Raw genomic sequence first — 23,453 nt, 5'->3', positions numbered from 1 at the left:
TTCAAGATAAAAAGGTGTGTTTTTCTGACTATAAAAATGTGTGCTTCTTATAAAAAAAAAAACGATTCAAGTTACCTCCAGGTTCCTGACACCAAGTTAACCATGGCTAATGTTTAGGTGTGCATTCTTTTCGATCCTATTTGTGTATACGAGCACCCAATTTTATGATATGTTAAATATTTTGCTGTTCAATATCCTTTCCCACTCAGCACTGTCCTGTGAACATTTACCTATTCAGCAATGTGAGTACATATAGTATCTATCATTCTTCTTAAGGGCTGCACAGTATTTTGTCATTTGTACCTACTACTGTTTATTTAGCCAATAATTCTATTAGTGAACATTTCAGTTGTTTCCACTTGATTCCTAGTAGAAACAACAGTACTATAAACAATGTGTCTAATTATTGTTGAGGATACATTTCTAAAATTAGGATCCTGGGCCAAAGGTGTTCTTGGTAGATTGGGAACAGGATGTCCAGAAGGGAACACCAATCCCCACTCCCTCCATAGCGTACAAAGGTGGCTTATTTTCCACCACACCCTGGTGGTGCTTCTCTTCTGTCACTTTTCTTAGCCTAATGAGTGAAAGTTGTATTTTGTTACATTTTAACTTATTACCAGATACTGTCCTCCTTTCCTTGGGTATTTGCAATGTTCCCTTTTGTGCATTGCCTGTCCATCCTCTTTGCCTTTATTTCTACTTGAGGGTCTGGTTTATTTGGGGACATGGACTTTGTTTTATATTTTTTATCTTAGTTGTGTGCCTCTTCATTTTCTGAAGTTCTGTAGTTCATTTTCATTTATTATATCATTGAATATAATCATTTCATATATTATGATTTTCATTTAATAAAACCTTTAGTGTCATGTTAAGGAAGTCCTTGCCTAAGGGTAGGAAAAATGACCCTTCTTTTTCTTTTTTTCCTTTTTGTTTTAACTTTCTAGTTCCATTGTTTTATATTACAATTTAAAAAATCTAATATATTTTGGTAAAGAGCAAATATCCATTTTAACATTTTTCTCACAATGGCTTGTCACTGTCCCAAAACTTCATTAAAGAATCCATTTCAAATCCATGGACAACTTTGTCATATACTACATTTCAATATTTGCTTGAATCTATTTCAGACCTCTCTGAATGGTTACTGTGCTCTCTCTAACCTCCTTTCTTGAATTAGCATGATGTGAATCTTCCTGGCTCTCTTAAATAATTTTAAGATAAACTTTAGAGATGTTTTGTCAAATTCCCTTGAAAATATTGGAAATTTATTGTTATTGCATTGGATTTATTTAACTGCTTTAGGATCTAATACAGATGGTTCCTACCCAAGACCAGAGAATACTTATGGTGTATTTATCTCTTTATCTTCTTTTACACTTCTTAGCAAAGTTTTATAGTTTTCTTCATGTACCTCTTATCATCTCGTTATACTTATTCCCAGTTATTTTATGCTTACAGTCCCTGCCATGTAAGGACTATTCCAGAAATGCTACTTGTGACTAAATGGTTTCTGTTAGTATAAAACAACAGCAACAATTTTTTATGTATTTATTTTATAACTGGTCAACTAATGTTTTTAATAGGACTTAAATTTTTTTCTAGGCAATTGTTATCTACAAGTAATGATACATTCCTATTTATTTCTCTTATCTTTAACTCATTTTATGCTTGATTATATTAACTTCAATTCTTTTTTCCTATTTTTATACAGTGTGCTTAATTTTCCTGATTAATTGCACTGGCTAATACTTTAAGATTATTACTAATTAATGAACAAGAGCGAAAAAACAGTTAAATCATCCATTTCTGTTTCCTGACTTTAATAAAAATGTTTCAAGTGCTTTACTACTAATGATGATGAAAAAAGTTTAACCGGAGTAAGGCTTTTACTAAACTAAGGAAATACAGTTTATTTCTATTCTTACCAGAGTTTAAAAAATTACTATACGGTTTTCATTTCTGTCCTGGTCATAAAAATAGATTTTTTAGTACAGCACCATTCTGATATTTAGAATACACCTAGATATGACTTATTTAATCTTTTAAAGGTATTGCTGAATCCTATTTGTATTTTAAGATTTTTGCATCACTATAATTATGGAGTATGAAAACTGGTCTATGGTTTTCTTTTTAGTATACTTGAAGTTTTAAAAATTAGCATTCATTTACCTTTCATAAAAAGAATTTGTAGAATTCCACCTTTTTTCATACACTAGAATATTTTAAATAGGATTGGATTTTCTTCCCTGAGAATATGAAAGAATCTACCATTAGAGATGTGAGAGATTAGTTAGTGCTTTATCTATTTGACTGATTTAGTTTTTCAAGGTCTAGCTTAGGAATTTTATCAGTTTTATTTTTATTTTCTAATTCATTAATTTATATTTTTATTTTATTACTTCTTTTGCTTTCCTTGAGATTATTTTGTTGTTCTATTTCCAATTTCTTGAATTACTTAATTTAGTCTTTCTATTTAATAATAAAAGTGTTTGAATCTATGAATTTTCCTCTTATTACAGTTTTGGCTGCATCCCACATTCAGTATTCTCAATATTATTATCTTCTAGTTTTTTTTTAATCACCTAGTCCCTGTTTTTTTCCACTGCCTTTATTTTTCTAGATCTTAGGTAGACAGAATTGGTTGAATCATAAAATTTGGTTTATATCACAGTCATCTTTGGTCCATGAATAGTCTATTTATTTATTTGCTTACTTGTTAATATAATGAGCACCATGAGCCTACCACAAAAATATTTTTTGTCTGATCCAAAGTTTGTTTAAGAATGACTTTCATTTCTAAGGGTTTATTTTCATTGTTTCTTTTTTTGCTATATCTAGCAGTTTTCTTATTTGTAAATAGGCTCAATAACAGTACCTATCTCATAGGGTTATTGTGAGAATTAAATGAATTAAAGTTTATAAAATGTTAACAGGGTCTGGCACATTGTAAGTGCTATTTAAATGTTAGCTATTATTTTTATTATGTTAGAGGAAATTTATTTTATAAATATATTAAATCTCTCATTGTCTTGCTCTTTCTACTTGATTTGTCAAGAACTAATAAAAATGTGGTAAAAATCTCCCTGTACTATTGCACTGGTGCCACTTTTTTCTGTTTTTTTTTTCCCCAAAGGTTTTTGCTTTATAGGAATGCTATGCAATCCCAAGAAAATATATTTATGTTACATTTTTATTATAGTTTATATACTAAGTATAACATATATTAAATGTAATAATTATATTATCTTTATTCTTTATCCCGAGCTTTGTACCTTGATTTCAACCTCATTTAATATTAACAAAAAAACACTCTGACTTTTGCTGTCATTATTTGCATTTCCCTGATATATCTTATTATTTTACTTTTAATATTTCTGAGTCACACAGTTTTAGGTTTGTCATTTAAGAGAGCATAGCTGAAATTTTAAAAAATCCATTCAAGAGTCCTTTTCTTTTAAAAGATGAATTTTATCCAGTTACATTTATTATTAAAACATGTTTGATCATGCCTCTGCTATCTTATTTTTGTTTCCTGATTCAATGCTTCCTTGTTGCTTTTCTTTACTCCTATCTTTTGCTGTAAGATCTCTGTTTTCTTTAAAAAAGATTTCCCTTCAGCAATTTGGAAAAGTCTTCTTTCTGTTAAACAAATTTATAACTTTAAATAACACACTCAGACTTCTTTTTCTCAATATATCATTGACATGGTGTTATTTAAAACAGTGTTTGGCTGTCTACCCTGATTAGATTCACCGTTTGCTTTGCCAAAACTCCTCCTCACTTATGCCAGGCTGAGCTTTTCCTCCACAGCCCAGACTAAATGGCTCTGAATGCCCTTGTTTGTGGCTGTTTAAAAACAAAACTTGTTAACATATTGTCAAATCATCCTTCCTTGAAGCCTGCAGAGATTTGGCTCCAGCTACCAATGGTAAAACAGCATGCAGCCTGCGAGTCATGGCTCCAGGCCCACTCTGGAATAGGGTAAGGCAGGAAGCTCGGAGATCTAGAAGTAATAGCCATAGGCCTCCCCTTGGCCTGCCCTGCAGGAGGCAGCACGGAGTGGAGGCACACAGCCTCGGCTCAAAGTGCCCTCTCCTGCTTTGTAGTCCGAAGCATTCCATTTGTTGCTCATCCATGGGCAACAGCATAGGTGCTTGTTTTCCTGGGACTAGAAGTTCCTATTTCTTATGCTTTCTTAGCCATTCCTCTCCCTGCTTGCCAGCACCCTCCAGAAACCTCTTCAAGCCTGTCCCTCTCCTCTTAGAAGAGCTCAGAGAGATCACAGTAGGTACTTGGGAGCCAGATGAGGCATCCCTGGAGGGCCTCACTACTCCCCCTGGCCTCAGCAAACCTCCCTGTCCTACACTGGTCAGCTCTATCTGCTTCCTCTAGGAAGTCTTCCTGATTGCTCCATTTCCCCATGACCTCCCTGAGTCATTTACTCCATTCTTGCTCAGCTCTCTCTTGAGCTGATTTCTGATGATCTCAAACCTGCTGAATCTGGTTTCCTCAAGTAGACTGGGAGCCCCTGAGGCCAGGACCAGGATCTCTACTTGCTATTATTGCTCATCCATGGCTCACAGGACAGATACAGGGAGAGAAAAAACCTTTTGTACAAATGGAAGGTCAAAACAAAGGACTCTGGAATCCAAATGCTGGGGTTCAAATGTCACATCTGCTGCTTGTGAGTGGTGGGACCATAGGAAAGTGACTTAATGTTCCTACAAAGGGTTGTCTTTGGGGTTAAATGTGATAATGTGTGAACTACACAGCATGGCTTCCAGTCCTAGAAGATGCAGGATTAACAGCTACCACTGTCAGGTCATGGTTAACTGCTGAGATGGCCTAATGAAGTGCTGGGTGCTATGTGCAGGTGGGTGTCTCTCCAAGCTTGGGTGTGGAAGGCTGGTGACCTGTGACTTACGCTACTTGTGCACTGTGGTTTATGGGAAAATCATTTCCCTTTTGTAGAACTAAGTGGGCTGGACAGATGACCTCTGTGAGCTGTGAGTGTTGAGTCTGTGAGCTGATCTCTGCTCTGGGGGTCTGGAGAGCACATTTTCAGCAGAGGCCCTGCCCTAGTATCTGGCCTGGCTGTCCAGCTGGAGACCTCCTCTTCCTGCCCTTCCCTCCTCCTCCATCCCTCCCTGCTCAGCCCCACATCCCCAGGAGGGTACCAGGGCTCCGCTGCTGAGCAGGATCATGAAGATGATGAAGCTCTCGAACCAGCTGTGCTCCACGATGCGGTAGCAGGTCTTGCGCAGCCGCCACCACACCTTCCCTGGGGCCTGCGTGGTGTCCACGGTGCAGCAGGGACAGCGCCGGATGCAGCCTGTGGGGAGGGTCCGGCCCAGGACCTGTGAATGCCTATGTCTGACGGTGGAAGGTTGGGTGGTTGAAGGAATGACCAAGGGAAAGAAGGTACAATGATGCGGTAGAGAACAGGGCCACACGGTGGGTGGGGGATACTGGGGCTGCCTGCAGGTCCCCACATTTATCAGGTTCTCTGTGGAGGGGCCAGATGGACCAGATGCCCAGTGAGGGGGTGAAGGGCCTGGCAGGTCTGAGCAGGGGCAAGGCTGGGGCTGGCATGTGCTCCAGTCTGTCCTCTGCCCATCTGGGAGATGCTCCCCCTGGGGGAATATTCCAGAACTGCTGGGGTGCTCTGTCCCTGGGCTTTTTCCATGTTTGGGAGTTTTGGAGCCTTGGAAAGGGTGGAGCCCCCACTGACAGCCCCAAATGATGTGCCACATGGAGGGCAAACCCTTATTTTACCCTCAGCTACCTGCTGAATATATCTCCAAGTCATAAAAGCTACAGATGCCAGTAACCAACACAGCCACATGTCATATCCATGAGTATTTATAGATGGCCCACCATATGCAGGCACCATGCCAGGGCCAGAGGGAATAGGATGCAGTCTCTGCTGCTGTGGAGGACATAGTTGTGCTGGCACCCCACGAATGCAGTGTCATCAGTCCTGGGTGCAGCTAACCCACAACTGCCCAGCCCAGCACATCCTGGGCAACTTGCCATGACTCATGTTACAGGCAGACAGAGAGGCCCCCCGGGGCATGAGGAATGGTGGAGGGAGACAGGCACAGGGTCAAGGTAGGGCACAACACGGCCCTGGGCCCCAAGGAGCGGCTGGTCCCCTGCCCCTCTGGGTGGGCTGGGCTGGGGCAAAGGCCGCCAGGGCACACCTTCGGTGAAGCAGTCCTCTGGATCCTTGACATCCTCGCCGAGGTCAGGGATCTGCTCCAGGAGGTCAGCGGTGTTGGTCATGTCTGCGGTGCTCCCCTCAGAGTAACTGTCCTCCTGGGCCTGTGGGCGGGGGCACGGCCAGGAGCTGAGGAAGCGAGTGTGGGCCATGTGCAGCCTCTGGCCTCGAGCCCAGTCTAGGGGAGCCTGAGCTTCCTGGGCAAGGTGCCTGGACTAGCTCCTACTGCAGGAATGGGAATCGGGGCCCACCTAGGGCCCATCGGGGCTGAGCAAAGGCTGGACCTCAGGGCTCCTGGCCCTATGGTTCTGGCCGGCTGGAGCCTAAGGTAAAGGGTACAGGGTTGGGGAGGGGTTCTGTGAAATCACAAGATGGGGGATGCATTGGCTGGGAGCAAAACAGACGTGAGCAGCAACATGACACACTCTAGGACACAGATGCATGGTGGTAGCATGGCACATGCACAGGACACAGGCAGGCCGTGCTCAGAGCAGAGCCAGAACCAGAATTTGGGGCCCACACAGGGAGGTCAGACATGCAGAGGGCAGGCTGGGACCTCAGCCCATGCTTCTTGCCCAATTCATATGGGGCTGGCGTGATGCACAGAGCCCAGAGTAAGAATCACAGGGTTCTAGAAATTTCCCTGCCTGGCCATGCAGGTTCCTTGGCCTGACCTCACATGGTCTGTGTATAGAGGCCTGTGCAGGCAGCGTGCCCTTGGGAGCATCTGTGTTTGTCATGTGTGGGTGCCAGCACACAGGGGGCTGTGGTGAGCACCACTGGGGCTTTGCCAGTTCCCCGGTTAGGTCAGCACACCCATCCCCAGCTGCTGAACACTGGGTGCTTAGCATCCAGAAAACTGCCTTTAGCCTGGGAGCTGCCATCCCTGGAAAAGGCTTTGGGGTGACAGTTTAAGCCAGAGCTGGCTGAGCCTAGTGACACACTGATACAGGAGCACAAAAAGGCTAGCCCCTTGTCCCAGGTGGACGGTGCTGTGGTGCTGTTCACGCTGCAGAGCACCCCATTAGACCAGGAGGCTGAGTCCAGCTTCCACACCCTTCAAAGCTTCTCCTTTACCTCAGTTTCTCCTGAAGGTTCCCCCTCAGTCAATAATTTGCACAGGATGTGGCCTCAGCCTCCATGTCCAAGAATACACCCTAAATACAGGTGTGGCAGGCGCAGGGGTTCTATGAAGGCAGGGGCCCTTCCTTGGCTTCAGATCCCGTCTAAGCCCCCAGGGGAGCCACCTAGAGGTGGTCTGAGGTCTGGGGGTGGCCCTGCTCCCGAAGCCACTCCTTCCCTCTGCGTCTGTCACTTGCTCCACCGGTGTCTCTGAGTCCCTCTAGTTCTGAGGTTTGCCACGGGGAAGCTGGATTCCGGTGGGGGACTGCACCTTGGTACAGTGGAGCCAAGGGGTGCGGGCTTGCCTTTGTGGCCCATGGCTCTGCAGGACCCCCTTTCCCCAGCTTCATCTGGAGGCATTGAGCTGAGAAAGGAAGACCAGGAGGTCTTCACACTTTCCTTTTCAGACACTGGAGCTCCTAGAGTATCACGGCTGTCGTGCCGGGGGGCACGTTCTCAGGCTCCAGAGCAGGTGAGGCGAGAGGTCCTCCTCCCAGGAAAACCCCAGCCCACCTCTCCCTTTTATAGGCCCACCGTGAGCTGATCCGACGAGGAAGGAGTGCCATCATTCCAGTGGATGGCGCCTTCTCCGTGATTTCCCACCCAGCCCGTGTCTCCTGCTTCCACACGCCCTTGTGCCAGACCCTCCGGGGAGGAGTGCGACCTGCAGTCAGGAGGTTGATTCCAGCAGGCCCTCGTGCTCCAAAACACTGTGACCGAAAAGCCTCCTGCAGGCCCTCCAGGAGAGCGACCAGGCAAAGGGGAATGTTCTGTAGAGCAGGTCACGGCTGCTGGACTGACAGCCAAGGCCAGGCTGCAGGGCGATGGCCGCTGCGCCATCTCTGGATGCTAGCCTCCACGTTCCACGCACTGGGCGCAATCGGGGTGGGGTGCGGTCGGCCGGGCTGCCATCCTTTAGCTCGGGGGTGCTTATGGGACCAGGCAGGGAGTGGACTGCAGTCAGGCAGGTGGAGACTGTGGCTGCAGGGAGCCTCGGCCAGCACCCAGGAGCTCTTTATTACCTGTCTCCAGTGGGGAGTTGCCTCTAATTGTTTTTCAAGAGAAGCCAGAAATGCAGACTTCTTAAATAATCAAAAGCTTCTCGGTCTTAAATATTGGCAGCTTATTCAAATGGAAACCCTTTCTGGCCAGAAGAACCATACAGTAGGCCTAGGCCTCCTGTCTGCGGCCTCTGCTTTAGTCCAGGTGAGAAGAGGCTGGTGGCCAGTGTGCCAAGAACTTGTTCACAGAGCTTCCCGAAGTCCTCTGGGATGGGGTGCTTCACAGGACAAATGTTTGCCAAACACGGCCAAAGCACAGGAACCAAATGGGGAGATGGGGTGGGGCCCATGGAGGCATGGGGTTGGTCCTGCACTGGGCCTCATGCTCCCCTGTGGGCGGGTCTCCCACGCAGCCCCTGCCCAGCGGCTGTGGCTGCCACCAACATGCAGATGTGAGCCAGATGTTCGTGGCCTGGCTGCAGTGGGGCTTCAGGCACAGAGGTGTGCATTACCTCGCTGCCCCCTGGGGCCGGGGGCTCCACTTTCCGCTGTTGCCGCCAGTCTGCCTGAGCTGCAGGGCCCCTGGCCTCAGAGGAGGTGGTCTCTGACACCTGGCTCCAGGCCCTGGGCTCTGGGAGGGCCTCTGGGCTGCCTGACACAGGCTGGGACTCCTGCTGAAGAGACCCCGGCTCAAGAGCTACCCAGCCAGAGTGCTACTAGGGCCCTGCCCATGCAAATGGGGTGCAGCTCCTTGAAGACCCCCTCAGGGTCTGGAGTGGGCAGCTGGGAGCCTCCTGGTAGGTACAGGGCAAGGGCCCTCATCAGACAAAGGCCCTAGTCATCTGGGCACGAATACCCCTACCCCCTGGAAGGTGCAGTTGGGCTGTGACGCCGAATCTCAATTGCTGGAACCCAACCTCAGATGGGCACGCTGACTTCCCCATTATCTCTCAGGGCACCCCCAGCTTGCGTGCACATTCACATGTGTGCACACATGCACACACTGGCCCTAGGGAGTGAGAGCCAACAGGCTTAGGAGAGGAGAGGAGAGGAGAGGGGAGGAGGGGCTGCAGGGATTTGCACTGGGAGCACCAGGAGATGCTCAGCGCCCCTGCCCCCTGCCTGCCCCTTCCTCAGCCTGAACGGGCAGGAGGACAGACGAAGCCTGGAGCCTGGGAGCTGGTCCCTAACAGGAGCAGCTGTTCCTCACAGTCAGACCCACCCAGGGCAGGCCCTCTAGGGATGGGCCCAACTAAACAGAACCTCTCACTGACCCGCAGACCCCAGGGGCAGCCATCGAGCCTGGCTCAGGCAGGGAGAACTGGGGGGCAGGCAGGGCATGCTGTCTCTTTTGTCCAGGCTGGTCCTAAGTGTTAAAAATAACAGGTCGAGAGATAAGATAGTGCTGCCTCTGACACCCGCCATCCGGGGGACGTTATTTTTAAATCTCAGGGTTAGCCCTGGCTGGGAGGGGGAGGGCAGTCAGGGGGGTCTGGGGACTGTACTCATGTCTTACCAAGACATTCCACCTCGCTAGTCCTGGAGGGGGACAAGGGTTGGGGAGGGGGCTGAGGCCAGGGCTTCCGGCTCTGTCCTGGATGCGTGACTCTGTTGTCGCACCTCAGTTCCCCTTTTTGTGCAATTAGGTGCCCATGACCAGCCAGTGGTTGAATCATGGCCCCTCCCAGAGCTGCTCCTGAGCTGGGCAGGGGAGAGAGCACCCCTCTGTGAGGCGGCTCTTAGGGGGTGGCTGGTCTGGTGTCCCTGAGCAAGGCTGGGTGCCCCAGACAGCAGAGCCCAGCCCTGTCTGTGTCCACGGGGTGGCGGGGGGCCTCACCTGCTTGCTAGACTCTTCCTCGGTGCCCAGGCTGCTCTCCTCCTCCTCTTGGTCATCTGTGTCTGACTCGGCCACGGCAATGGGCACACACACAGGCTCCAGATCCCCAGGGGGGCCCTCGCCTGGCCTCTCGCCTTCTTCAAACCGTGTCTCCTTGCGGGCCGTGGGTGCCTTCCTGGCCTCAGGTGGTGGGAAGCTGGAGGTGGCAATGCAACCAGGCATCTGGCCATGGGTGGCAAGGGCAGCGGGCTTCTGAGGCCGCTGCAGGAGCCCACAGCAGAAGTCCCAGGTGGTCCTCTTGATAAAGCGCAGGCCCCGCTGGATGCGAGCCAGCGCCAGCTGGAGGTTGTTCATCTCTCCGTCCTCATCGGGGGCTGTGAGGTTGTCTGCGCTGAAGGAGCTGAGCAGCAGAGCCAGGAAGAGGTTCAGGACCTGTGGAGGCAGCGGGTCAGGCTCACCACGGTGGGTGCCATGCCAAGGGCACTTACTCCGGGCCACCATGGGGAAAATGAGACCCCGGGGACTTTAAGGACTGCTGATGGCAAAGCTCTAGGGTGGAATGCTGGGCCCTGGGCCCTCATCCTAACCCCCATTCTCTCCAATACAGAGAGTTTGGCTGTATGAGGAAAGGCAGATTCTCACCCCTCCTCCCAAGGACTCAGATACAGTCTGAGTTGATGACGTTCGGACCCAGGTCTCTTGAGTCTTGACCTAGGTTCAGCGGAGAACCCCGGGTTCATTCAGTGTCACAGCCTGCACAGGGGGCCTTGCCACCTCAGGAATGGTAGGGGACTATGGGGTCAGGCTGAGCGTAGCTCCGTGGGAAGTGGGATCCAGTCTGGGTAAGTTTGCATGATCGCTCAGTCTTCCCATGGTTCTGGACTGCTGCTTGTTGTTAAACCCTCCTGCAAGGGTGAAGTTCTAGCTTTTGTTAAAAAAGAGAACTTGGGCTGAGTGACAAGGTGAAGGGGAAGAAGACAGTGGTGGTCTTGTCCCTACATACAGGTCAGATGGGCTCATGAGCACCGCTCGGCCAACAGGCCTGAGACCCAGCTCCCCGCCTTGGCTTGCTGTCTTGTCCTCCCAGCCACCCCAGAAGGAAGATCAGCTGAATGGGAGCCCGGGGCCGGGTGGCGTATAAAGGTGGGCACTCTTCTCTTCGGGAACCCACTGTATGCCCATGCTCAGCTTCTCACAAGCCCCTGGGACACGCCTCCCCTGTCAGAGAGCTGGGAACAGAATGCTGATGAAGACAGTGGGTAAGGCTGGATCGCCCGGAGTCAGGAGCATGTCTCTGGTTTAAAACCTAACACACGTTCATGTGGGCAGTATGGCAAGGCTAGGAAGAGGCGTCTCTCCTGCCATCTCTACAGAGAGATGATCACTTTGACACCTGGCAGCCTTTATTTACGTCCTTGCAGCGGGGTGTGGCATGTGATGTGATAGAGAGCTGCTGTCCATGCCGACTCTGGCCTGGCCCCCGGCCTCCATCCCCCCTGCTGGCCTGGCCTGCCTCTGCCAGGTGCCCACCCTGATCCTGCCCACACAGCCCCACCTGCGCCTGACCCCACGTCCCCTGACCTGCAGGCTGGGAGCAGGGCTCCCCAGGCTGGGCCCCTGCCAGGGCTTTCCTGTCAATCATGCTGCTGCTGCACTGGCCTGATCAGCACTTCCCACTTCAGTGGCAATCTTGCTTCCACCCACGCCCGGCAGCAGCCCAATTCCTGAGGCGGCCAGGGAGGGGGTTGCGTGGGATGTGCTAGCTTCCCTCCCCCTGCAGCCTCTAATCTTCTCATCCCCTGGCAGGTCCACTAGGCAACTGCAGGGCTGTGCGTGAGGCCAGCTCAGCCTCCTTGGAATACAGAGTCTGCTGGGGCTTGGTGGGGGCAGTGGCCGCGAGAGAGGCTTCACCCCGAGAGGGCAGCCAGTTTGAGGGATGGAAGAGGGCGTGGGGCCTGGCAAGGGCCAGGCTCTCTTGGCACCATGCATGGTTGCGCTGCTTCCTCTCTGGGCTCTACCTAGGGGCCTCAAGACTGATGCCAGCTTGGCCTGGGCCTGCTGGTCTGGTCAAGGCATGGTGGGGAAAGCGGGTGGATTTGTGGAAGGGCTCTGGGATCTGTAGCCCACAGTACTGACCCACCTAAAAGCCTCTGCATGCTGATGTGGGTCTGCATTGCCCACGCCAGCAGGAGTTGGATCATGCGGATGTGAGATCTGAGCACGTGTAGGCCTCCTGTGCACCCAAGAAGGCAGCTTTCTGTCCACAGTGGACAATGATTTCTTCCTGGACCACTGACTCCTTCAGCCTGGCCTCTTCCAAAGCCTCTTCTCTGGCATTTAGACCTTGTTCTCTTTCAAAGTCAGGACTCCCCCCATTGTAAAGACACAGGTGGCCCTGGGAGCCAAGGTTTGGGCCCCTCCTGGTAGCGACTCCCTCCATAGCTACCCAGGATGACAAAGGCTCCCATAGGCCCTGCTCCACCTGAACCACCCCCTGCTGCACTTGGGCTCTGCTTACCCTGCTCCTTCCTGCTCTAGCATCAACCTGCCCATCTAGCTCCAAACCCTCCTCCAGAAAGCCTTCTGTGATTTCCCCAGCTGGTGGGGATCAATACCCATGGGTTCTTCCTTAATGGTCCTGATAATTCTGACAAGCTTGGGAGTTATTTCAGGCCTTTTCATACTCTCCACCTCCTCAGTCTCTCCAGTTGGTGAGCAATGTCAAGGCCACATCCACTTCTGCATGCCCAACCAATGTTCTGCATGCAACAGGGACTCAGCAAATGTTTGTTAACATTGTTGAATTGAAAAACCATGTGACAAATCACTGATACTAAATGACTGATAAAATAGTGGGTATATGAGTAAAATAAATTGAATAAAAATGAGTACATTTTGACTAAATAGGTAAATGGGTGAATGAATAAATGAGCAAATGAGTGATGTGAATGGATGGATGGGTCACTGAGTGAGCAGACAGCTGGACAGATACGTGAGGAGACGGATGGGACTGTGAGTGAGTGGATGAGATGGGTGTGGGGGTCGATTATGAGTGGAGGGATGGATGAGTGGAAAGAGGGGTAAGGGGTAGGTGGGTGAACAGATGGATGGGAGAGTGGATGGATGAATGGTGTGTGTGTGTTTATGAGGGAATGGGGTTGATGAGTAGGTGAATGAAGGGTGATTAATGGGTGGCTGGGTATGTATGTGAATGAATAGATGGGGGTTATAGGTGGATGGCTGCATGAGTGAGTGAATGGATAGGAGGACTGGTAAATGTGCATAGATGACGGAGAGGTGGACAAATGGATAGATGAATTAGTGGGTGGGTGACTGATGAGCAGGTGGATGGGCAGATTGATGATGGCTGGATGGGCATATGATTGGATGAGTAGAGAGATAAAGAATGAATAGGTATTTGATGCACTGATGGTAAGTGTGTAGATGGATGGATAAGTGGTACCTGGGTGTGTGGATGAATGAATGGGTGAGTTGACAGGTGGAGGATGGGTGAATGAATAGATGGATAGATGGATGATACGTAAGTGCATGGATGGGAGACTGATGGGTGTAGTTTGGTGAACAGATGGCTGAGTGAATGGATGGATGGAAGGAAGGTTAAGTGAATGGACAGACGGATGACTGGTGGGTGGGTAGCTGGGTGAACAATGGATGGGTAGGTGAGTGTGTAGTGACTGTTGGCTGACTTACCACCAGGTTGCCGATGACCATAACGAGCAAGAAGACCAGCAGGCACAACGACTGCCCAGATACCTCCATGCAGTCCCACATGGTCTCAATCCACTCGCCACAGAGGATGCGGAAGATGATGAGAAAAGCGTGGAAGAAGTCCATCATGTGCCAGCGGGGCAGCAGGTCAGAGTCGCTGATGCGGTGCCTCAGCTCTGAGTAATTCTTGCCAAAGAGCTGCATGCCCACCACAGCGAAGATGAACACGATGATGGCCAGCACCAGCGTCAGGTTCCCCAGCGCCCCCACTGAGTTCCCGATGATCTTGATGAGTGTGTTCAGTGTGGGCCACGATTTGGCCAGCTTGAAGACCCGCAGCTGGGGAGGGAGGTGTCCTCGTGAGGGGTTCGGGCTCCCACTGCCCACAGACACCTGTACCCCCAGCACCTGCCTGAAAGTCCAGGGAGCCCTTGGACGCCTGTCTCTCACTGTCCCTCCGAGAGCACACACCACTGTTTCTGTCCACAGCCTGTGGGTGGCTTTGCTGGACTCTGCCCTGGGAGTCACGTTAATGCCCCAGCCTACCCCAACTTATCTCCCCCGCTTGGCCCTTCTCTTTGTCCCCACACCAGCCTCCCTTGGTCTCACTGCCGGGAACCTCCCAGTAGATCCCCCAACATGGAATGGCCCTCCTCTTCCAGACTCATCCTCATCAGGCGTGCAGCTCCAACCGCCTGACATTGCCTGTCCCTGCATCCTTCTGTCCTCTGTTATCACAGGGAAAGGAAGGGAGCCAGGCCTTGTGCTTAGGATGGACAAACTCAATCAGAACTCCCAACAGCCACATGGGCCGGCACTACTATTACCCCCTTTGACAGATGAAGGAGCCGACCCCTAAGGCTGGAGCGATGTGTCTCTGCCCCTTGGCCCATGGCAGTGGAGTCGGGATCAGCACAGCCTGGGCTTTCCTCCCTGCCGCTACCGCCCTGCCTTCCTGGCCCCCAGGGAAGCCACCAGCAGGGCTCAGGCCCTCCTGGGAGGAAGCTTCCTGACTGCTTTCAGTCTCACATCTGGGCCTCTCAGAGAGTGGCCCACTGGCCGGCAGCTGGGATTGCCTGAGATTACAGAACCAGCACCTGCACTTTAACAAGATCCCCACACAATCTGTGGGTCATTAAAGTTCCCCAAATGCCAATTCTGAAGCCAGCAGGCAGAGCCCCAGATGAGCCGCCAGCACACCTGGCCCCACCTGGTGCTTGCCATGTGGCCTTCTCTCCGAGTCTGAGTCTCCTCATCTGCGGAATGGGGATAAAGTAATATTAGCTCCTTTCCTGGGACCCTGTGAGGACTACAGGGCTGAGTCACACAGGGCCCTGCAGGTCACCCAGATGGCCGACCTGGAGGGACGTCTCCTGCCTTGCCCCCTCTGTGCCCTCGCAGCAGCATCGGGGTATCTAGCAAATGGCTGCTGGGCGTGCAGAGCAGAACTGGCTGCATGGCGACCTTGGTGGAGAGCCCCCCACCCCGCCGCGGGCCCAGCCAGGTACCAGGCGGAAGGAACGTAGCACTGACAGGTTGCCCATGCGGGACAGGCCCAGCTCCATGAGGCTGAGGATGACAATGATGCTGTCGAAGATGTTCCAGCCCTGCTGGAAGTAGTAGTAGGGGTCAAGAGCAATGATCTTGAAGGTCATCTCTGCTGTGAAGATGCCTGTGAAGACCTGGAGAGGGGACAAGAGTCGTGGGTTCCCAATGCTTGGGGGTCCGTCCTGGGCTCTGATGACATCCAGGTGCCCAGCGGGTGCTCCCTGGGGACAGCTAGGCCAGAGGCCCAGCCCTCTCTGCAGCCCACCCTGTGTGACCTGTCAGCCTGGCCCTCCCAAACAGCTGGCTCGTCACAGGCTCCACAGAGATTTACAGCTCTGGGAGTCCCTGGGAGCCCCTGGGGGCTGGAGGTGCAGGTGGGCAATGACAACTCGGCCCAGACACCCTCCAGCCTGTGTAGCTATGGGAAGGGCCCTGGCTCCACACATGCTGGGCACATGCACCCCTACAAACACCTCGCGTTGCCCCTTCCCTCCCGTGCACATACTGAGCTCTCCTCACTGAAGTGGCAGCCAGCCACTGTTTCTTGAGGGCTGACTATGTGCCCCGTCCTGGCTTGAATGTTTTGCATGTGTCTTTTAATCCGTCCAATGACCCATCAAGGAAAGTATCATTATCCCCACTCTACAGGTAAGGAAACTGAGGCACTGAGCAGTTAGTAACCTGCCTGGGGTCACATAGCCAGTAAGGCAGAGACCAGGAAACGAACCTGGCATTGTCCTTCAAGATTTAGAGCAACCCCCTCTCCCTTCTGGGGTTGTTCCTGAGGTAGACAGAGGCTAGCCTTCACCTGAGTCATTGACTCCTGAGTCTGGAGCAGCCTGGCCGGGCCAGCAGAGTCCCACGGCCGAAGAACCCAGTGTGCTGTGGCCAGGCAGTGATGAGCACAGCCAACTGCTCCAGTGGGGCAACTGCTACAACAGGTGTGTGGTTCCAGGAGGAGGGATGAATGGATGGATGGAAGGAAGGTTAAGTGAATGGACAGATGGATGACTGGTGGGTGGGCAGCTGGGTGAACAATGGATGGGTAGGTGAGTGTGTAGTGACTGCTGGCTGACTTACCACCAGGTCTGCCAGGCTCTACTCATCTAATCATCTGCCCATCCAGCCATCCACCTGTTCATCAATCACCCACCCACCAATGCATCTGTCCATCTGTCCACCTCTCCCTCACCTATGCACTCAGTTACCAGTCCTCCTGGAACCACACACCTGTCGTAGCAGTTGTGTAACTGGCGGGAAGTTGGGCCCCATATGCAAGGCTTTCTTGGAGCTGGGGCTGATTCTGAGCTGTACGGGAGGGCCAAGGTCACAGGACAGGCCTTCTGGGGACAGTACCAGGCCTGCAGCAGCTGTTGGGGGGCGGGTAACTTGCTGGGGTCAGCAGTCAGGAGGGGGTGTCATCCTCCCTTCTGCACCTACCTGAGGGGTTTGGGACTGAAAGGACAGGAGAGGCACCTTGGTCAGCCCAGCACAGGCCCATCCCCCTCTCCGTGGCTGTGGGCACCAGGAGGAAGCGGGTCGGGCTGGTCGGGGAGGGCACCACCCCAGCCTGGCCCTCATGACTTTGGTGCCCAGGACTGTTCCTCCACCAGCTGGGCCTTCACCTGAAATCCTGCCGCCTCAGCCCAAATGGGAGATGCTGTTGCAGGTGGGGAGGCGTCCTGGGGCTCTGCTCCTTTCCCAGTACCCCGCCTGCTCCCTGGTTGTGTCCAGAGCTTTGCCACTGCCTCCTATTGCTCTTCCAACCACGCTTCCCTCCTTGCCTCCTGGTTGCGCCCTCCTCAGGGCCTTTGTTCTTGCTGCTCCCTTTCCCTACATGCCCTGCCTGTAAGGTCTCAGCTTAGAAGCCACCTATTGGATGCCTCCCAGACACCTAAAACCACAGCCCCTCCCACCGAACTCCCCAGCCCTCTTCCTTCACTTTTCTTTGGTGCACCGCCTGACACATGCCACACATGGAGCTGCAGATCTGTTCCCGGAGTTTCTGAGAATGTAAGCCCCACAACGGAGGGACCTTTTCTGTCTGTACCTAGAATGGTGCTCAGCCAGTAGGCAGCCCACCAATATTTGTTGAACAAATACACAAGGTTGGCCTTTGGCCTTCAGCCCCTGGAGTCCTGCAGCACCCAGCTCCGTTTCCCATCTTCTGGGAGGCATTCCTACCCTTCCCTTTGGGGACTTTGGCCACACGCCCAACCCTGAGAGCCGCTGAGGGTGCCCAGCTCGCCCCTTTCCCTGATCTCCCCAGCCCCTGCCTGAGCATGCCTGGTGAGGTGTTCTTAAGGACAGCTGACTAACGCTCACTTCTGGCGAAAGGGTTCAGGAAAGATCCACAGCCTCACTTTGCCCAGGTTCCACAGCTATTTGCCAGAAAGGCAGCAGATATTAGGTGGCATTGGAAGTCAGGAAGAAAAAGATGGCAGAGGTTCTCAGGTGCATGCCTTTGAGGAAATGATAAGCAAAGACTCAACAGCCTCACTTGGAAGTGCCTGAGAAATGCAGAATCTTGAGGACCCCAGACACGCTGAAGCAGATCTGCATTTTGGCTAGGCTCCTGGGTGGTCTGACGTTTGACAGGTGCTATTTCCAAGCCTCGCTCTCAAATGTGGTGCATTTTGGAATGGCCTAAGATCTTTAAAAATACTGATTCCTGGGGCCTACTCCTAGAGTGTATAGTTAAACTGGATGGCATGCAGCCCAGATACAGAGATTTTTTTAAAAGCCTTCCTGGTGATGCTAATATGCAGCTAAGCTTGGGAGCCATTGCTTTAGAAGTGCATCAATTTTGGTGCCAGAATCCTCCTTCCAAAAGGATCAGCCCAGGGTTTCTAAGGCCTTGCAATCAAAGCTTGTTGGCTTAAGACATGCAGAGAAGGGCAGCCAGACCCAGGTTCCAAAGCAGGGTCTGCCACTGTGTGGTCTCGGGCGTTTCCTCATCTGTCTGAGCCTTGTGTGCCCCATATGTAAAATGCGGATAATGACACCTCCATAGGTTTCTATGAGTTGGAGCGAATGGCTGCAAAGTGGATACCCCACATGCAAAGGAGATCTCTGCTATCATCATCAGCGATTACTATGCCTGCAGGGAGTGCTGGGAGCTCCAGGCCCAGGCCCTGCTGTCTTCAGACAGAGACAATCCCGCAGATTTTACGACTCACTGGGACCTGGCAGACAGTGGCTGTGAGTGTGGCACCCGCTCACCTTGACTCCAGGCAGGAGGCCCACTGAGCCATCAGTGCTAATGGCTTCCCAGAAAGTTGGGGGGACTTTGGGGGAACCCTAAACCCTCCTTGACCTTGGCATGTGTTTTTAATGGGATTACACCGTTCACACTGTAAACTTGCTTTTAAAACACAATACCTTGTGAACATCCTTCCATACCAATGAAACATGAGCTTTCTCAAGTTCCTTTCATTATCAACAACATGTTTGTGAGATTGACCCATTTTGATGTGGATGTATTCATTCTAATTGTGTACAGTATTTCACAACATTTATTTATCCATTTTTTAAAATGGATGGATGGACATTTATGTTGCTTCCAATTTTCCCCTATGATTAACAATGCTGAAAAGAACTTTCTTGTTCACAGCACCTTGTACAGACTTGTGAACTTTCTTAAGAATACAGATACCTGAAATTGTTAAGTCATAGGGTATGCACATCGGTGATTTACCAGACATCATGCAACTGCTCCCTGAAATGGTTCTACCAAACCCATACTCTTGAGTTCCCACTGTTTCACATACTTACCAACACACAGAGGTTTAGTTTTGTTTCTCTTTTGAGGGAGAAACAGTATTTCAGTGATGCTTTTGTCTGCATTCTTCTGTTCCTTTTCATTTGTTTATAACCATGTGAATGTCCTCTCCTGGGATCTGGCTGCCACTTCCTTTGTCCACTGTTGTGGTCGTGTTTCTGCCTTTGTATTTGCCCCTCTTTTCCTCATTAATGTGTGAGTATTCAATATCTATTCTAGGTTGCATGTCTTTCTAGTTAAGTATCAAGGTCCAGTTTGCAGCAGTGGTTTCACTTTGTTTACTGTACCCTTTGTTGTATGGATAGTATAAGTTTTAACACAGGTAAGTTTAGCAACCTTTTCTTTCATGGAACAAGCTTCTTATATTGTTGAAGAAAGCCTTCCCAACCCTAGGATCTTAACTGTTTTTTCCCATTGTTATTACAAAGGCTTAAATGTTTTACTTGAGCACATTTAAGTTTTGAATCCAGTTTCCTGCAACTAATCAATGAGTATGATGTGGGGAGGGATCTAAATTAATTTTCTTCTCTGTAGACCACGACTTTTCCCAGCAGTATTCGTTGAATAGTCTATCCTTTCCCTATTGATGTGTAATGCTGTCTGTTATTTATCAAGCCTCAAAATACGCATTTCCTGTTTCTGAGTTCTCAATTCTGTAGCACTGGTCCAATTTCCCATCTTTGCACCAACACTATAATGTTTTAATTATGATAGCTTTATAATATATTTTAATCCATGGGAGGGTAAATTCCCCACCTTATTTCTTAAGTTTTCCTTGATAGACTTTATTTTTCCATATGAATTTTAGGATTACCTAGTCAAGTCCCGTGGGGGGGAAAAATGTGTTGAGATTTTGGTTGGAATTACATTAATTTCCAGGTTAATTCAGGAAGAACTGAAGTATCTACAATACTGAGACTTGCATTCACGTGAAAATAGGTATGTCTCCACTTAGTTAAGTCTTCTCTTGTGTTTTCCAATAGTTTTATGATTTTCTTCATATAAAGTTTACTATCTTTTGCTACATTCACTCCTAGATTCTTCATAATTTTTATTGCTATTTGAAGTGTTAACTTTTAAAACTTACTCTCTCCAGCTGATCGTTGATGGTGGCTGGGAACACAGTTAATTTTGGTATACTGAGTCTGGACCTACCATTTCTGCTCTTTTATTAGTTCTAACAGTCTTCCTGTAGATATTCTTGGATTATTTATGTTGATGTAATAGTCTGAAAAATACTGTTAGATCGATCTGTTTTCCTTCCTTCTTTCTGCTGTTTCTTCTCCAGTGTATTTGGAATGAGAAGCAGGGATGGATTGAGGCTAGGGTTGCAGTTCAGCAGTGGGGTAGACCAGGCGCCTTATAGCTGGCTCTGCATACAAAATGCTTGGATTTGAGTCCAAGCTCTACCACTCTGGGCTGTGTGACCCTGGTTAAGTTATTTGACCACTCTGTGCCTCTGTTTCCTTATCAGCAAAATAGGGATAAAAAAAAATTGCATCTCCCTTACCAGTTGTTATCAGAAATTAGATACTCAATGAGTATTAGTTGTGATTATCACCAGCTTTGCCATCACTGTCTGTGTGTGTTCCTGCCTTTAGGAGTAAGGCTGTTAATGTTTCATGGTCAAGTATGATATTTACTGTAGATTTTTGTAGATGTTTTTGTCATGTTATTTCTAGTTTGCTAGGAGCTCTTATCACAAATAATTTAATTTTATGAAGTAATTTTTTGACATCAAAGCAAAGATCAGATATAGTTGGAATAAAGCCAACTTAATCATAAGGAGTTTTTTCTTTGTTCATTTCTCTTAATCATACACTGCTGTATTTGGTTGTTTAATTCTTACTCTTTTCTTTATGGCTTAAATTTCTTCTTGGTGATCCATATTTTTCTAGGAAATTTTCAATTAGTCTGTTCAAACTATATTGGCATGAAGTTGTTTATAATGTTCTTTTATTATGTTTTAATAGTTTGATAGTTTACTGTGTTTTACTGCTGTTTGTGGAGTTATGCCCCCTTTCCATTCTTAATATTATTTGTGCCTTTGCTTTTCCCTCCTATTTTAATCTTATTAAGAGTTTGCTATCAGTCTTTCCAAAATATGTATTTTTAAAAAACACTTCTCCTTGATGAATCTTGGTTTATTATTTTATTTTCTGATCTTATCTTTTCTTTTCTTTGAGCGTATACTTGTTCTTTTTCTAACTAATTGAACAAAATGCCTTCCTCATTAATTTCAATTTTTCTTTTAAAAATACATATACTTCAGGCTATACATTTTCCTCTAAGTACTGCATTTGCTGCAACTCAAAAGTATTTTCATTCTCTTTCCATTATAAAGCTTTTGTGGTTTCCAGGATGACATCTTTCTTGGCCACGAGTTATCTGGAAGTATACTTAAAAAAATTTATTTGTTTATTAAAAATTTCTAAGTTGATTGAACAAATGGTCAGAGAATGAAGGATGCATGGTACCCTGTCTTTGCTGAGACTTGCTTTGAGACATTAAATGTGGTCACTTTCTAAGTGCTCCATGTGTATTTTCTTTAGTTATTGGGTGTTAGGCTCTGCATATACATTAACTCAAGATTTTTATTTCTTTTATCCAAATCCCCTATTATTCTTGCTAATCTTTTATCAGCTTTACCCATCAGTTATTGAGCATGATCTCTCACTAAGATTGTAGTCTTGTTAAATTTATCTTATTGTCTGCTTTACATATTTGGAAGCTATGTAGTTTGGTGCATACAAATTTACAGTTATTTTATATTCCTGGTGAATTGTTTGTTTTATCTTTCTTTATGTTTTGGAATTCTTTATCCCTCAGTAATACTTTTTGCTTTAAAGTTTATTTTGTTTGATTTGATATAACTCCATCAATTTTCTTTATAGTATTTGCGTGCTGTAGCTCTTTCTTGTCATCTCTCTTTTTAAAAATCCCTTTTGGGAATTTGGGTCCCTATATTTTGAATATCTTTTGTAAAAATCATATATCTGATTTTTATTTCTTTACCAAACTGACAATTTTCCTTTTTATTGGTGACTGCAATCCACCTCTATTTATTGTGATGTCTGATATATTTGGATTTATGTCTATACTTTGTTTTGTGTCTTTTATTTTTTTTTCTCCTTTCCTTCCTTCTAGCAGACTGAACTTAAAAATTTCTTCATTTTCCTCTCTACTGGTGTGGCAATTGAGACATTCCATCTCTATCCTCTTAGTTGTTCCCTTAAAAGTTTTAACAATCAGGCAAAGAGTCTAAGTTAATTATGATTTCAGGGTGCACATGAACTTTAGACTTCCTTGTCTCCAATCCTTGCTCCTCACCCATCTCATATGCTATTGTTGTCCAAAGTTTTAGTTCCTACCTTTATATCCTCCAATCAGTCATATCACTGTTATTGTTTTAAACAGCCAGCACCTGCTTATTTGCTTAGCTTTGTCCACATTCTCCCTCACTTCACTGGCTCACTATTTCCTCTCAGATCTTCTCCAATCTTCTGCAACCACTTTACTTCTTTCTCAAGTACAAATTTTTGTCATTTCAGAGACAACCTGTGTGTGGAAAACTCAGTCTTTGTTTAGTAGCCTTCTTAAATGGTAGTATAAACTGGATACAGAATTCTGGGTTGTCCAGTATTTTTTCCAGCACTTTGAAATTATAATTTTACTGTTGTCTGTATTCTGTTGGAGCTAATGTGGAGTCTGCTATACATCTAGTTGTTGTTCCTACTAGGGTAAGTTGCTGTATGATGTCTTTGCTTTTGATGTTCAGCAGTTTCATCATGACATGTCTAGATATGTTTATTTTTATTTATTCTGCACAAGATGTATTACAATTTCTGAATCTAAAGGTTCACTTCTTTTATTAATTCTCAGCCATTTAAAAAAATATTCTTTTGCCTGCATTCTCTCTCTCCTTCTGGAACTCTTATCAACTGTGCACTGGACCTTCTGGTCCTGACTCCATGTCTCTAACCTTTTGTTTCATATTTTCTGTCTCTTCATCTCTCTGTACATTCTGGGAAACCTACTTAGATCTAAATTTATAGTAGTTTAATTCTCTCCCTAGCTGTATTAATGAGCTACTTGATTTATACATTGAGATTTTAATTTCATAACTATATTATCCACTTCTGGAGATTTAATTTTGCTCTTTTTCAAAGCTGTCTAATTCTTTCCACATGTTTTTAATTCCTTCTTTTTTTT

The 23,453-nt window shown here is 48.0% G+C and overlaps 1 protein-coding gene across 1 annotated transcript in view; it reads right to left on the bottom strand.

Annotated features, from left to right (window-relative positions):
• Positions 1 to 23,453, bottom strand: part of SCN5A (sodium voltage-gated channel alpha subunit 5) — an 88,628-nt gene that overhangs the window by 15,908 nt on the left and 49,267 nt on the right. The window contains exons 15-20 of the mRNA XM_057491458.1: positions 15,421 to 15,594; positions 13,895 to 14,251; positions 10,184 to 10,615; positions 8,859 to 9,020; positions 6,207 to 6,327; positions 5,181 to 5,335 (exon numbers count right to left, since the gene is read on the bottom strand). Of these exons, the coding sequence (XP_057347441.1) occupies positions 5,181 to 5,335; positions 6,207 to 6,327; positions 8,859 to 9,020; positions 10,184 to 10,615; positions 13,895 to 14,251; positions 15,421 to 15,594 (1,401 nt within the window). The remainder of the gene's footprint in view (positions 1 to 5,180; positions 5,336 to 6,206; positions 6,328 to 8,858; positions 9,021 to 10,183; positions 10,616 to 13,894; positions 14,252 to 15,420; positions 15,595 to 23,453) is intronic.

Source organism: Manis pentadactyla, chromosome 14 (assembly GCF_030020395.1).
Source record: "Manis pentadactyla isolate mManPen7 chromosome 14, mManPen7.hap1, whole genome shotgun sequence".
Lineage (NCBI taxonomy): Eukaryota > Metazoa > Chordata > Mammalia > Pholidota > Manidae > Manis > Manis pentadactyla.
Note: the sequence above shows the minus strand (reverse complement) of the source record. Positions and strands in the feature narration are given on the sequence as shown.